This window comes from Wasmannia auropunctata, unplaced genomic scaffold, assembly GCF_000956235.1.
Source record: "Wasmannia auropunctata unplaced genomic scaffold, wasmannia.A_1.0 LD335737.1, whole genome shotgun sequence".
NCBI classification, from domain to species: domain Eukaryota; kingdom Metazoa; phylum Arthropoda; class Insecta; order Hymenoptera; family Formicidae; genus Wasmannia; species Wasmannia auropunctata.
Window position 1 is genome coordinate 305,805 of NW_012027153.1, and position 14,469 is coordinate 320,273.

The 14,469-nt window shown below is 36.6% G+C and overlaps 3 protein-coding genes across 8 annotated transcripts; 2 read left to right on the top strand and 1 right to left on the bottom strand.

Moving 5' to 3' along the window:
* The first annotated feature begins 457 nt into the window (after positions 1–457).
* Positions 458–2,254, top strand: LOC105456170 (protein MAK16 homolog A). Its single transcript, XM_011700007.1, has 7 exons — positions 458–581; positions 665–711; positions 794–937; positions 1,173–1,485; positions 1,560–1,808; positions 1,896–1,973; positions 2,053–2,254. The coding sequence occupies exons 1-7, from the start codon at positions 567–569 to the stop codon at positions 2,197–2,199; spliced, it is 993 nt and encodes a 330-aa protein (XP_011698309.1). The 5' UTR covers positions 458–566; the 3' UTR covers positions 2,200–2,254.
* A 1,110-nt stretch (positions 2,255–3,364) lies between these two features.
* On the top strand, positions 3,365–6,144 carry LOC105456171 (post-GPI attachment to proteins factor 2-like). Of its 4 annotated transcripts, none has more exons than XM_011700009.1 (5): positions 3,365–3,532; positions 3,998–4,359; positions 4,451–4,718; positions 4,819–5,016; positions 5,112–6,144. In XM_011700009.1, exons 2-5 carry the CDS (start codon positions 4,174–4,176, stop codon positions 5,243–5,245), a joined length of 786 nt encoding a protein of 261 aa, XP_011698311.1. In that variant the 5' UTR covers positions 3,365–3,532; positions 3,998–4,173; the 3' UTR covers positions 5,246–6,144. The 4 variants fall into 4 exon arrangements, with proteins under 4 accessions (XP_011698311.1, XP_011698313.1, XP_011698314.1 ...); XM_011700011.1 differs by having other exon boundaries at positions 3,374–3,446; XM_011700012.1 differs by lacking the exon at positions 3,365–3,532 and adding an exon at positions 3,548–3,884.
* Positions 6,145–10,130: 3,986 nt separating this feature from the next.
* On the bottom strand, positions 10,131–13,528 carry LOC105456173 (integrator complex subunit 12-like). 3 transcript variants are annotated; one of them, XM_011700013.1, is made up of 4 exons: positions 13,302–13,528; positions 12,425–12,696; positions 11,586–11,889; positions 10,131–10,587 (listed from the first exon to the last, which is right to left on the bottom strand). In XM_011700013.1, exons 1-4 carry the CDS (start codon positions 13,501–13,503, stop codon positions 10,421–10,423), a joined length of 945 nt encoding a protein of 314 aa, XP_011698315.1. In that variant the 5' UTR covers positions 13,504–13,528; the 3' UTR covers positions 10,131–10,420. The 3 variants fall into 3 exon arrangements, with proteins under 3 accessions (XP_011698315.1, XP_011698316.1, XP_011698317.1); XM_011700014.1 differs by having other exon boundaries at positions 12,425–12,943; positions 13,302–13,393; XM_011700015.1 differs by having other exon boundaries at positions 12,425–12,943; positions 13,298–13,379.
* Positions 13,529–14,469: the final 941 nt, after the last annotated feature.

The window sequence follows — 14,469 nt, forward strand, 5'->3', positions numbered from 1 at the left end:
AAATAATAAAAAATTTACTTTCCATTTTATATAAAAATACACATCTCTTTCATACATACAGCACACATACAAAATATTCTTATATATTTTATTGTACATATAATGTACATACACATAAACATATTTTTCGTATTTTATTTCTATCTCGCATTTTTATTAAATTTTAAATTCCTAAATTGAAAATATATTCTTCGTATATAAGAAAATTCTAAGTTAAGTAATATAATATAATATAATAAATGAAAAAGAAATGCCAGTATAAAAGATTGCATTTGAAAAGATTTATATTTTATACTTTTAGGCTTTCATGAAGAAATATTCAAGATATATTTATATTTTGTACAAATAGCACGGAATAGAATTGTATACCCGCGGTGCAGAATGTTGCTATGTAGTTTACATCCACTTCTTCAGAGAGCGTCATGTCCTCTTTCAAGTTTCTCTCTGACACGACCACTTGAGTGTAACCTAACCTAGTATTTACTTCAGATTGCACGTGTTGTCGGAGTAACGTTTATTTGTAATTAATAATACTGGTTCTTATAATTGGATTATAATAAAGCAAAATGCAGCACGACGACGTAAGTATAAGGCCCTGAACACAGTTTTTATTTTAATTATTTCTGATTATTATCCTGATTTAATATAACAAACAATTTTACAGGTTGTGTGGAGTGTTATCAATAAATCGTTCTGTTCCTTCAAAGTAAAGTAAGTGCGTCCTTAAGAAATGAATGAACATACAGAAGAATTGTATGACAGCTTTAATCTCATTGTAACGTTTCTTTTGCAGTACAAAGACACAGCGATTCTGCAGAAATGAGTTTAATCTTACCGGTTTATGCAGCAGAGCTGCATGTCCTCTTGCAAATAGTCAATATGCTACCATTAGAGAAGAGAACGGTATTATTTATCTCTACATGAGAACGGCAGAAAGGTAGGTTATACATGTGAATCACATTATTAATGTAGCATCGACATTTGTTTTATAACACTTCATATTAGAAGTATATTTAAAAAAACTAAGAAGTTTTAACTAAATATAATCGTAGCATCTGTGAAATAATCTTTTGTCTTCATATACTCTTTATATGTGTGTACATGTATATAATGTTTTTACATGTGTATTAATATGTGCTAATTTGAAAATTAAATAAGCTTCTTTTTTATAGAATACACACACCTAAGAATAGCTGGGAAAAAGTCAAGCTGTCTAGAAATTTTGAAAAGGCGATACATCAGATTAATGAAAATCTGCTCTACTGGCCTGGTTTTATAAAGGCAAAATGTAAACAGAGATTTCTCAAGATTACGCAGTATCTTATTCGTATGAGAAAGTTTAGGCTGAGACGGCAGAAGAAAATTGTACCCCTTCAGAGGAAAATCGAAAGAAGAGAAAGGCGTAGGGAAGAAAAGGCGCTGATTGCTGCAAAACTAGAAAATGCGATTGAAAAACAGCTTATGGAGAGGCTGAAGAAGGGGATGGTAATTGAAGTCTACATTCGTTACTGTAAAAGATTAGATACGTTTCGGAGATATCATTTTTCTTTGTATTTCAGTATGAAGGTATTTACAATTTCCCACAACGAGTGTTCGACAAGGCTGTGGAGGCTGTTGAAGTTGAAAGAGAAAGTGAAGCAGAGAGCGAGCAGGAAGAGGAGCAGGAGAAAGAGCTCGAGAGAGAGGTGGAAATAGAATTGGAAGCGGACGAGAGAGAAGCTGAACTGGATGGTCCAGAATACGTTGAAGCTGACAGCGACGACTACGATGAGGATGACGATGATGACGACCTCGAAGAGCTTTCTATGGTAAAAAATTATTCGCTGAAATACAAATTCTTCACAAAAATACTTTAATAATATTTCTTCATAAATGCAATTAAAAATGTTGCGTAGGATGAAGATAGTGACTCTGGACAGAAAGAAGAGATTGAATTGTCGGACAGCTTTGAGTCCGAAGCTAGTGATATTGAGGTAAGAACTAAGAATTCTCAAAGTAAAAATGAACTTATTGCACTTGTAAGCAATATAAATTGCTTGTGTCTGTCATTAGGACTTGGTCAAGCCATCCACGAGCAAGAAGACGAAAGGACCGAAAGTTGTCAAGAAAAGAAAGGTGCAGAAGAAACCGCGGGCGAGAGTGGAAATCGAGTACGAGATGGAAGAGGAGAGTCAGACGAATAAACGGGCGCGTATATAACAGAATTGTACTGTATAAATATAATTATCTTTGTAATAAAAATCATAAAACGTTCTATATGTTATTATTCTAAAATATTTCGATTAACGAAATAATCGTAATTGCATCTGATAGTATTTAAACCGTTAGTATATCTAGACGTATAATGTGTTAAAAATTGAAAAAGATTAACAGAATATTTTAGATATTTTATCTCTCGTCTTTAATATTTTTCTCGTGATCATGAAACTTTTTATGGATAAATTGTGGAAATTTTGGCGTTAAAAAATTTATGTATCTAGTAAATTCTCTTGGAAGTTTACAAAATTATTTACGGATATAAAGAAATTCTTTACAAATTTGTATATAAAATATATAATAATCAGATACCTATATATACGTTAATATGTGGCATTAATACTAGCACTACTGACAATTCATCTGTTTCTAAATATATATTATATATATTTAGATTATATATTAATAATGTATTTTCTGATATATATATATATATATATATATATATATATATATCAGAAAATACATTATTAAATTTGACAAAACTTTACAAACTAATCATTTTGACTACTTTCTGTTAAAATCTAATCGCTCCAATAATGTTTATATTTTACGCGGTTAGCGAATAAAAAACCGTTCTCAAAGTCAAACGCAATGCGTTCAAACTTTCCGCCCACAGTGCGAACTCCCGGAGGCGCTGGGCGGATGAGGCGCGCGTGAAGACCCCTGAAAGTACAATACATACATCTCTTGTCGGGGAGGGGTCTGAGGGGAGTTGGAACGTCCCCGTAGCAGACGATATACGATTAATCGTGACGAGCGAGAGACGAGACGAGACGAGACGAGTCGCCCGTCGCCGGAGAGGATCTCGTCTCTCTCCGAGAATCGGGAGGGAAGAAACCTTCCTCGCGGCGAGTCCACCCGCCGCCGCCGCCGATCGTCCGCGAATCGAACTCTCGCGCGGATCGCCGGACTCGTCGCGCGCGAGTCGTTAGCGGCCGCGGGGCGTCAGTCGGTCCGCAGTGCCTCGGCATTGCGCTGTTCGTTAGGGATCGTCCCGCACCGCGTTGACATTTGACACATCGCTATCGCCGCTCTCGCCCCGATAATCGAGGGCCGCCCCGCCGCCCCGCCGCGGCGGCACTCCGGAGCGGGCCGCTCGGACGAAGCCAAGCGGAAGACGCCAGGAGGAGCATGGTGAACCGCCGACCGCGATTTCGCCCTTTCGCCGCCCGCTATTTATAGAGCGAGTAGGTTATTTCGCAAAATCAATCAGCACACACACACAGGGTGAGATGCGAGACGCGGAGCGCGGTGCCGGAGCGGTAACAACGCGGTGAGTCGCGAGTGACGCGCGGGGATCAACCGCTAAATTGGCGTGTGTTGTTGATACGTCGTATACGCACGACGTTTGCGTGTAATAACGGGCAGCTCCACGGAGCTGTCAATCTCCGGGGAGCCGCGATGTTGTTTCCCTCGACTCCGCGGCGTTGCGACGATCCCACGCTCTTTATCGCGGGCAATTCGCGCGATAAGCCAGAGGCGATTGCGTTCACATAGCTATCAACGCGCTCGTTGTGCGGATTTATCTCTAATCAAGAGAAGGTTTCGCAAGCTGCACCCGCAGAACGAGCGCCCGTCGCTCCCTCGCTTCGCAATTAGATCCCGCACTTTCGCTCGACATATGGGTGCTCCAATCGTTCCTCCCCCGGCAACGAGCTCCTCGATCGGCCGTGTCATCATCTCGTTGAACGAGCGTCGAAACGAAACAGTAATCTACGATCTTCTCTATTTCTCACAGGAATGTCGTGGCACGCGGCGGAGTGACGGGATCATCAGGAATATGTGAGCCCGCACCGGATTGTTGGAGAGCAACATGAGTCTGCATCGCACAATTGTCTGACTGGGATCTTATACTCCTCTTTTCGAGTTATCGTGTACATCCGTTGGCGCACAATTACGCGCACAAATGCCAGGATGCTGGGCGGCGCTGCCAATATGGAGCTGAACAATGTCGGGAGCAACAAGGGCACCGTACACCTCGCGCTGTCATTCCGAAAGCTGTGCCTGGCGACAGTCGGCTTACCACTTGTATCGCTGTTGTTCTGCTTTGTCACGGCGTACATATTTCAACAGGACGATATTCACGAAACTCACTGTAGGGTAAGCGACAGTTTTCATACTGGTCACTTCGTTACGACAAGCAGGGCTCAAGGCACACAGAAATCTTATTTGTTTGTCTCTTTTGTTAAAGGTCTACAATATTCTTCCATCGATCTCAGCCATTACCGGTGTATCTCCACAGAGGTATCTATGGCGTATCAGCATAGCATTACACATTGGTCCTAGACTGGTTATCGCCAGTGTTTATCACTCATATTATTACAAGATACTTAAGAACATTGAAGATGTGCCTCTAAAAATTATGGGGAGCAGGCTCCTAAACCTATGCTACTGGCTAAACATTGCCGAGGTAGCGGCTCTGTCTGGTGTAACGTACATTTCTAACAGAGAAAATTACTGTAAGTAAGCTTTCAAGCGCAGTTTCACAGTATCTACGACTAATTTTGTATGATCGAGAAATGGGAGCATTTAGTGAACGATACAAAAATTTGCTTTCAGCGGTGCACGAAAAAATTTTCATAGTGTTCATGGTTAGCTCGCTCACATACATGTTGACCGCCGTGAGATTGGGTCGTCTAATAACTCCAAATGCACAAAGTCTTCAGTACAAACAACTGCTTTTCATGACGAGTCTCGTCAGTACAATCGGTCTTATTATTTTCTTCTTGAAACATCGACTGCTGTGTCACGACATGGGTAAGAAACCGAACACAATTGCAATAAACTTATATATTTCATAAAAGTGTAAGCATAATTAAAAAGAAATAATATTTGTTATTATTTTTGTGCAGCGTTTACTTGGTTTTCACTATGTGAGTACGTGATAGCCTTTGCAAATATGGGCTTTCACATCACTGTGGTTTGGGACTTTCCAAAAGAACAACTGGTCGTAGGTCACGGTTTACCCGCCGTGAAAATGGATTAACCTTTTAGGATAACTCGTCATTCTCATCGTCATATTAAAGTGCCTATTGCCTCTGCATGGAAGTGCTACAAATCGCGGTTTTTAAGGGGTGAAAGTTCGGCACGTCACGTGATATACAATTTCACGATTGTCTCGGTTTTATGATATTTAACGATTATTACATTGCGTTTCCACTCTCGAGATGTGTAATATAATTTACTTCGCGACATTTAAGAGATCGACACCATTTTTATCTTTACTTTTTATATTCGCTCGCAAATATCGACCATTCGACCAATAATTCCGAGTGTAAAAGGTAATGTATATGATTCGAAAAGAGTGAAGATACGGAATATCTAGCGCTTCCAAAGTGTGGCACTGGTTACTTTCAAAGCGATGAAATATGTAACGGCCTTTTAATATCGTTTTAGTGATAGATTATGAATCATAGTGAATAATAGTTGGAAGAAGTATCCTACATACAAACAGCATTTATTGTTAAGCGTAAATTGAATATTATTACTCGCATCTTATGAGATTACTTGTGAAGACTTTTGAACCTTCTTTTATAGAGAGACTTTTGCAAGGTGAGAACTCTAGTCGAATATATTAATTCTAGTCGCGATCTTTTATTCGCTTTATGATACTCCTATTTTATCGAATAAGTTGAAATTAGAATGTAAGATGTACATTTATGTCGAACGAACTTTGAGATATTATAATCGTAAGTTCATTAAATGGACATATACAATTTTGGGATTATTGCAAAGACATTGTACAGTTGTGTCTTGTTGGCAAATCTTGCAATGAAAATCGTATATATATATATATATAATATATATGTTACTACTCTCATTCACCTTGTAAGAGATTAATTCATCTTGCATAGATTTTGAGATAATAAATTCAGCTAATATTTATGCCGTTTCGGCATTATTGTAATTGCAAACGTAGGATAATCGCTCCTATGTTTGTATGTAGTATACGATAGTTTAACAATAAATAGCAATTATATCGAGACACTGACGATTAAAGCTGTCTCGTAATCGTATTACACAAGGATGTGTAAACGAGGATTGCGTTTCGGACCAGCGTGCGTTCAAAAAGTAAGATCAATATCTAAAATATCTCACGCGAATTTATAAGACAAATGTTAAAACAGTTTCTATCAAGTTTTACGACTGAAATCTCCCAGTTCATCTCTTGTTTGAAATATAGATGACATGTGCACGATTTTCAGAAATTAAAATTTTCTCTAATAATATATTTTAAATAATTTAAATAATTTAATTGTTATTAGTTAAATGTTTTGTTAAATATTGATACTTTGGATTATTAAAAATTGCATTTCTGATGTGATTATTTTTAAGATGTGATATAATTGTAAATTGAGATTGAATTTTAATGGTAATCAGAGATAGATTGAATTTTAATGGTCTATCTTCGATAAAAATAGCGCCCGATAAGATTTTACATAACATATTTTATTTAAAATATTGTTAGAAATTGTGATGAAATTTTTACAATGGTTCCAGAAATCATGTGCATGTTCTTCTGTTAAGAAAGTCTCACGATCGAAGGATCGAGACATAAGTTGCGGGACTAGACTGGTAAGGAGTGACAACTGAGACTGCAATATCTACGCGGAATATCTCTTGATATTGCAACGTTAAACAAAGAAATGTATGTTTTAATAAGCAAATGATACGTAATGTGTCTCTTAGAATTTCGTTGTATAAGGCCGATAGCGTCAAGTACGACTCTAGATAGCACTCGCAGTTAAACGATATCATTTTGCACATTTTTACACATGAACATTGTAATTGTAGCATATTTTGATATGACGATTTTTTTGTTGATATTCCTCATACATCATTATTGAAGAGAAAAGGGAAAGAAATGAATAGTCAGTGCGCTTATTTATCGCTAGTTTCTCGCAAGTATGTTCGTATAATTATGCGGAGATGTGCTAAGCAACTTTAGACGATTTTTTTTAATTATATCACGAACGAGTAGCGTTTTGTTCCTTCTGTACGCGCGGCGTAACGCGATCACTCGAGCGTAACATCTCAGTTCCTATTATAATTGGAATCTTATTTTTGTATATTATTACGATAAAAAGAAGTATAAATGCACTCGGCAATCGTGTTTAATTTACCGATACCGTTATCAGACGCCGTGCCAAGTGATGCACTAAAGATATATCGCGGAATTTATCGTCGGTAACGCTATATGCACGTTAATGATCTTTAGGAATCTTTAATGAATCACTTACGTCTTATGCTCCGTTGGGCAATCACTTTGCTCTTCAAATACACATTTGTAGCAGCGACTTGGAATCTCTTCTGTCTTACATCTTTCATTCTCAAATGGAACGAGAATTGAAGAGCATCAATATGACGACTAGATCGATTATAGCGGAACGTGTTCGTTCTATTGGATTGTGAACTTGCGTTAGCATTGTTAGAGTACATACATACATGTATCACAAGATATATCAAAATTGTGCATTTTTTAAATAGATTTCTGAAGGAAGTTAATTTTTTACTTTTCAGTAAAAATTGTGGAATTAAACATGAAGTTAACTGGACTCTCTGTTTCCATCTCTAAAATAATATTGATTCATGAAATGAAAAATTCTATTTACTTACTGTTTTTGACAAATTCTTGAATTTCTCAGAGAATCTATTCAAAAAAAGATACACGATTGATTAAACATTCTGTATGTATTTTAGTTTACCGATGAAAAACGAACGGAAGTTGTGTATATTGCGAATTATATAAGAGGAATGTCTCTTATATAAATAAGTAGGGATTAAATAGTATGTACAAAAGTTTTTTTTAGAGACAGCTTTAATTTGCAAAAATAAGTTTCATAATTACTGCGAAACGAAGAATTTTGGTAATTGAGTTTACTTGCGTTTTTTGCGAATTTTTCGTTTGGCGGATGATTTAAAAGTTAGAACATGGAGAGAGTATATAATCCCACTGATATTTATTTTACAAGCGCTAATATTGTAAAATAATACTTCCAAAGAGAAAACTGTGCTAAACGTTTATTTAGTAACTATCTTTTTTTGTGTGACTGCGCCTCGAAATCGTTCTGCGATTTTTATTGATACTCGATGAATTTATCGTTAAAATGTCAGAACACCCTCAGAGTGATTCGAGGAAACTAATGAGATTAAAACGCTGTGAGGTGTGAGGGAAAGTTATTCTTCGTTGTCTCCTCTCCAAAAATATTTTTTTCACTTCCGTAAGCTAAAGCACGCACTTACGGCAGAAGCTTTTCAGGGTTTGAAAGTTCTGGAAACATATTTGAAAATTTCACCATATGAATTTTTACATCGGCGATAAGGACTAAACATATCTGTCGAGAATTTCTATCGCACTCGAAGCTCTCTTCTTTCGCTGTAAATAACGCTAGTACAATATACAGGTATCTTGTACAAACAGACAGAGTGTATGTCAACGGCATATTAAGCAAACGATGTAATGATTCACCCTTCGTTGGTACGACAATTCAAAGCATACAAGCTTGAAGCGAAATCTTTACACACAAATATTCACTGTCGAGTTGCAGCTATTTTTTCTTCTGCGACTCGTATTTTTCGAAATAATTTTGCTACTGAAACATTTTTTTCTAATTTACAATGTATATTAAAATTATATCGATGAAGTGCTACGATCTCACGAAGGAGCTGCGCGTTCCCGATATATTATTTGGGCAATTGACAATTCTGTGATAATAAGCACAAAGCAGTGTCACTATATTCCATTTCACAAGTTAGATTCTGTTTATCTCTGAAATAAATTTTCTCTACTGTACTATTACTCCACTTTCCTCCTATATATTCTACTTAGATTTAATGAGCATGCCAAAAATTTTAATTGTATATTATCACAGAATTAATTTTCTCCCTATTCTTATATTTAAACTGAATAGCGAATTTCTATAGTTATGAATTTATTATTGAAGTAAAGAAATTAATTAATCAAATAAATAGCAGTAAGTCTCTAATTAATAAGTTTTATAAGCTACCCTAAATCCCCAAAATCTCTGATTATGTGAAATATTATCAAGAGAAATACGATCAAATGCATAGTTTGCGTCACATTATATTATTATTTCAATTTTCTCTATGTACTTGTAACAAATTTTGAGATTCAAGTTGAAAATTTCCACACACAGTGTCGAAAGCAAACTCGCGCCCAACGACTCCGATATCTCTTTCATCTCTGCCACAGCCCTGCGTACTATAAATCAGAGTGAGAGCAATCGAGCCTCAAATCCAACTGAAACCTGCAGCATTGCCGAAGGTAATTGAACTCTGTTGACCTTAATGTAAGGGAATAAACGAGCGCGATTAAACGGCTATCGTGTGACACAAACGAGAACTTTCATCGTCTTCTCGCGCGTAACCAAATTTAACAAGTCGCTTCCTTCGGCCGTGCCGAAGATTCGACGAGGACCCGAAACACATTCACATGGCTATACTGATTTTATGTCACGTTATATGGAAATAGCTGTATTTTCCTACTCGCTCACATACGCCACACACGTATATAAACACAATCGGTCGAGCCATTATCCGATGTAATGTATTACCGATGATGAGCATACGACCGCTTTGTAATATAGTGTATATTTCTTCGTGATCGGTTTAGGGTGGGGTGCCCTATACTGTGATTAAAAGTGTATTTCTGTGTATGTGATGTGACTTGTAACGGGTTACAACGCTGATTTCGATCAGGGGCAAAAATGATTTCTATTTGTATCGCGTATAACGAACGAAATTGTCAAATAAAAACTATCGTATACAACCAGCAATCTGCTCTTATAATTAAACCTTGTTAAATTAACAATCTACACATATCTTTTTAAGAGAATTGAAACAAATAATAATTTTGATAGTTTCAAATGTTTAATGCATTAAACAATCTTTATATACATTAGCGTAATGCAAATGTAATAATTAATATAGCATACATTTTTCTTATTCTATCGAGGATTATTTTCAAAATTAAGTTTTATTTCTATATAACCATAAATGACACTACAGTGTCATTTTTATCATGTTTTTTATATTTTACGTATTTTATTATTTTTATATACATAGGGAATAACAAAAGATAGAGATTTAGAGAGAATTCAATAAAAGATAAAAATCTCATCAAACCTGCGTTCTATATGTCTCATTTAATTGACGAAATACGGGTAACGGAAAGCTTAGATCCAATTCTTTTTCGCGAATACGTGGATAGTGGTAGACTTCTATTTCTCTGCGAAATATTCGCCAAGTCCTTTGCAAATAATGAAGAATCGCATAACTGGGTAGTGCTTCTGTCTTCTATCGACAAATCTGGAAATATACATATACATTTTTTTCATATAAGTATTGATCTTTTTACATCGAAAGATTCGGTCAAACTGGACAGGCGAGTTCAAACGTTTATTCATATGCACTTAATGTCACTGGATTAAACAGGCTGGTCTACTTTTACGCAAAAGCTTGCTTAATAATAAGATAATTTTTATATATTTTTATTTTTTTACACTTCAAGATTTCAATACTTTAAATTTATTTAAACGCAGTTATAAAAAACGTAAATGTAATCTTACATTATTTCGTTTTTAATACACATTTTATATAGTTTTTCGCATTTCACAATTTTTCTCTATAAATTGTTCATCGATTCGGAATCGACTTTATTAACGTAAAAGTATTATTGAATTTTTTTCGACAGTTTCTTTTAACAAGGGAAGGACTAGAAGTGGAAACGTGCTTACAAACGAATTGTTGCAAAAGATATTCCTTCATATTAAATCCTAAACTCTAGTTTAAAACACCCGTTAGTTTTTTCAAAAATTAAATTATAAACATAAAAATGTTGAAATTATTGGATCGACTAATCACTTGGCAGGATGACAAATTTCAGGAAAAAAGGAAAAAAATTAAGCACAATGTTTCAGGACTAATCGATTTTTTTTCCAATGTACAGATGATATATGAGTTCGGATTAATGCGTTTTTATTACTATTTTGACAGTGCAGCAGACAGCAACGTGGACTAGTACGTACTCGTTAACCGTTTTTTAAATTCGGATTTGCAATAATTCGAATTATAAAAACTAAGTGTTTGAAGCTAGAGTTTGACTTTCGTAATATAAACGTGAAAGACTATCTTTTGCAACAAACCAAATTTGAAAAAGCGCGTTTCCATTTCTGGTTCTCTCCTTAGTAAGTACTTATAAAAATTAAAACAGCAATATAAAAATTACTTGAAAACGTAATTAAGAAAGACAGAAAGAGAGGTCTTAAGATCAATATTTGCCGGGGGGGGTTCTTCTCAAACCTTACCGTTCTTTCCAAACAAATCCCCGTCCCTTTTCCCAGGTATTCTCAATCCCGAGATGTTTGCATTCTCTTTGACCGTATCGCTATTTCGTCGAACTTTCCTCACGGGCCTCTTCTCCATAATTTTAACCCTCGTAGAAGTCACCGACGGGGCTCCGACGACGCACCGTCCGCATCGCCACACGAATCTAGGGTCGTAAACGTCAACGTCGATGACCGGGGGTTGATGGCACAGCGGATGATAAGCCTCCTGACACTCCTGGCACTCCAGCAAAATCAGAGGTCCCAGTTTCGCGCCGTTACAGATCTTCGATTTTACGCATATCACACGATTTTAAGCATTAGAAATTGAAAAAGATTGTAAATAATATCGCATAACTCTGTGGGGTACGAATGGCTCAGTTTACGAGCACGTTGCTTCGTAATTGACGGTCCCGAGTTTCGAAGCCTCTTACCCCACGTACACCTCGATTTTACGAGGTTTATTAGAAATGTAATTTATAACCACTACTTTCTACATGATTATTATCGGTATATTTTGAGATTCTCATAAGAAAAAAATTAGTATCACTTATAAATTGTTATATCAGTGATGCACGGGCCGTCAATTAATTTTTTGCGACCCGCTGACTCATAGCCGAAAATATAAAATAATATTTTCTGTTTTTTTTTTCAAACTATATCAAAATAATAGCATTGTATGGTTCGTAAGCTTTGATCAATTTATTTAATTCAGTCAGTAACGCGAAGGCAATTAGTCACACAATCGTATCAAATCTCGCGATTTTGCGTTTAAGCTACAAATTATAAACTGGCCGGGCTAATAATTGAAGAAAACGTACCTTGCACACAGCTGTCCCGTCGGCGGATCCTTCGTCGGGGATCGAGATCCTGGGAATGTCTTCCTCGTCCTCGCAGCAGTCCTCGTAATCGATCTCGAACACTTTTACGCCGGGCGTCCGATGAGTCTTAATGTTCTCCGCTTCGTTAGCTTCGAGAAGAGAAATGGTCTCAGGATCGCCAGTCCGGATCTCGGTTTTTATCGCGTTACCGCCTTGCGTTACGTGATCGTGCCTCTTCGAGGTGTGCATCGGAAGAGCGGATGCGTTTTGTGCTGCGTTCGACATTCTCACAACTAAAGTTTTTTCGTGGCCGTGCTTTCTTTCGATACAGGCGTCCAGCATCCGACGAAGCTTCTCCGCGCTGTCTTGCTCCGTCGAATGCAACAGCGCTAATGCGTCGAAGAAATCTTCGTCGGTGTCGGACGTACTCTCGTGCATTCTTTGAGGCTGATATCTTTAGATTTTGTTAGATTATTGAACGTAGAACGCCGTTCAGACGTATTTTGTCCTGGCGACACTCTAAATAAAGAGTTTCACAGAATTTAACAGTCTATTAAACAAGTGATTTTTTTTTAAAGAAAAATAATTCTAGATAAAATTTAAAGACTAAGACAATATTGATATATTCTCAATTAATGCAGTAAGTTAAAATTGAACTTGTAAAAATTAGAAGTATAGCTCGTGAAAGAAGAAAACAAACATGTAAAATTTTAAATTTGAATAGAAGTAATAAATTGATTATAGTAATATAATGCGTCGTTTTCAAACATCTCGAGATATTCAGATTTGACTACAACACGTATAATGGCTGAGGCTGAGGGTTACAACATAAGACGCATTTCGAATGTTTTGGATTTGACATTGTTCGCTCACGTACGACGATGCGAAACGGCCGTTCTCGACGAAGTAGGTAAGGTCCGGCCATGCACGAAGGAGTGCAGCGGCAAGTGGTCCTGCGGACTGGTAACAATCCTGGGAATTGTACGGACAGGGGACGTTCTACGGGATTTAGATATGCGAATAGTATCCCGGGACGCGGACGTTCGCCGTGAAATGTGCCGAAGGAAGGTGGCCGGCATTTATCGGGCTCGATCATCGACTCGCCGCTTGTATATCGACGGAATCGCATCGACGACGCACCATTGTTCTCGTGGCTGTTTGCTAATAGAATCCAGTGCTTATGGTCGTCGTCCCCCGGGAGTCGGATACTGGACATTGAATATTCAACAAACGCATTTCGACGTTACCGGGCTATCGTCGACAAACGCGTGATGGACATACGGCCCATTACTCGGGGAATGTTTGTCGCAAATTTCGCGCTATTTTCGCGCGTTGCGGTATAATTCTAATAACTTCATACGACCTGCGGGCGTCAGTAATAACATTAGAAAAGATTGTTTATAATAACATAACTCTGTGGGGTACGAATGGCTCGGTTTACGAGCATGTTGCTCCGTAATTGACGATCCCGAGTTCGAAGCCTCTTACCCCACGTATACCTCGATCTTATGAGGTTTATTAGAAATGTATTTATAACCACTACCTTTCTATATGATTAATATTTAGATTACTTTGAGAAAATCGAACTAATCCAATATTAATCATATAGAAAGGTAATTGTTTTGTTATATCAGTGATACACGTCAATTAATTTTTTGCGACCCGCTGACTCATAGCCGATAATATAAAATAATATTTTTTATTTTATGCAAACTATCGAAATAATAACATTATACGATTCGCAAGCTTTGATTAATTTGAAAATAATATATACAGTTTTTATTCATTTTTCAGATGGCTTACTGCGATTTCCGTGTTCTTAAACAGATAAGTTGTCAATTTTTATATTTATTAGTAATATTTATGATTATTCGTTACTTCTTTTATGCATTTTAATTGTTTATTATTTTAAGTATTTTATAATTATATATTAATTGTTTAGTATGAATAGGAAGTATATAAGCTATAAGTAAAAAACTTATTTAATAGTTAATAATTACAGCTGTGATAACAGTATTTTTTATTTTATAATTAAACAATTTAAA

Coding starts and splice junctions, on each gene's coding strand:
- LOC105456170 (XM_011700007.1), top strand. Junction 1,486..1,559: donor AGAGGCTGAAGAAGGGGATG/GTAATTGAAGTC, acceptor TTTGTATTTCAG/TATGAAGGTATTTACAATTT. Junction 1,974..2,052: donor CCGAAGCTAGTGATATTGAG/GTAAGAACTAAG, acceptor GTCTGTCATTAG/GACTTGGTCAAGCCATCCAC.
- LOC105456171 (XM_011700009.1), top strand. CDS start 4,174: ATGCTGGGCGGCGCTGCCAATATGGAGCTGAACAATGTCGGGAGCAAC. Junction 4,719..4,818: donor TTCTAACAGAGAAAATTACT/GTAAGTAAGCTT, acceptor ATTTGCTTTCAG/CGGTGCACGAAAAAATTTTC. Junction 5,017..5,111: donor ACTGCTGTGTCACGACATGG/GTAAGAAACCGA, acceptor ATTTTTGTGCAG/CGTTTACTTGGTTTTCACTA.
- LOC105456173 (XM_011700013.1), bottom strand. CDS start 13,503: ATGCCGGCCACCTTCCTTCGGCACATTTCACGGCGAACGTCCGCGTCC. Junction 12,697..13,301: donor AACGGCCGTTTCGCATCGTC/GTACGTGAGCGA, acceptor TGTCGAACGCAG/CACAAAACGCATCCGCTCTT. Junction 10,588..11,585: donor GGATTTGTTTGGAAAGAACG/GTAAGGTTTGAG, acceptor GTATATTTCCAG/ATTTGTCGATAGAAGACAGA.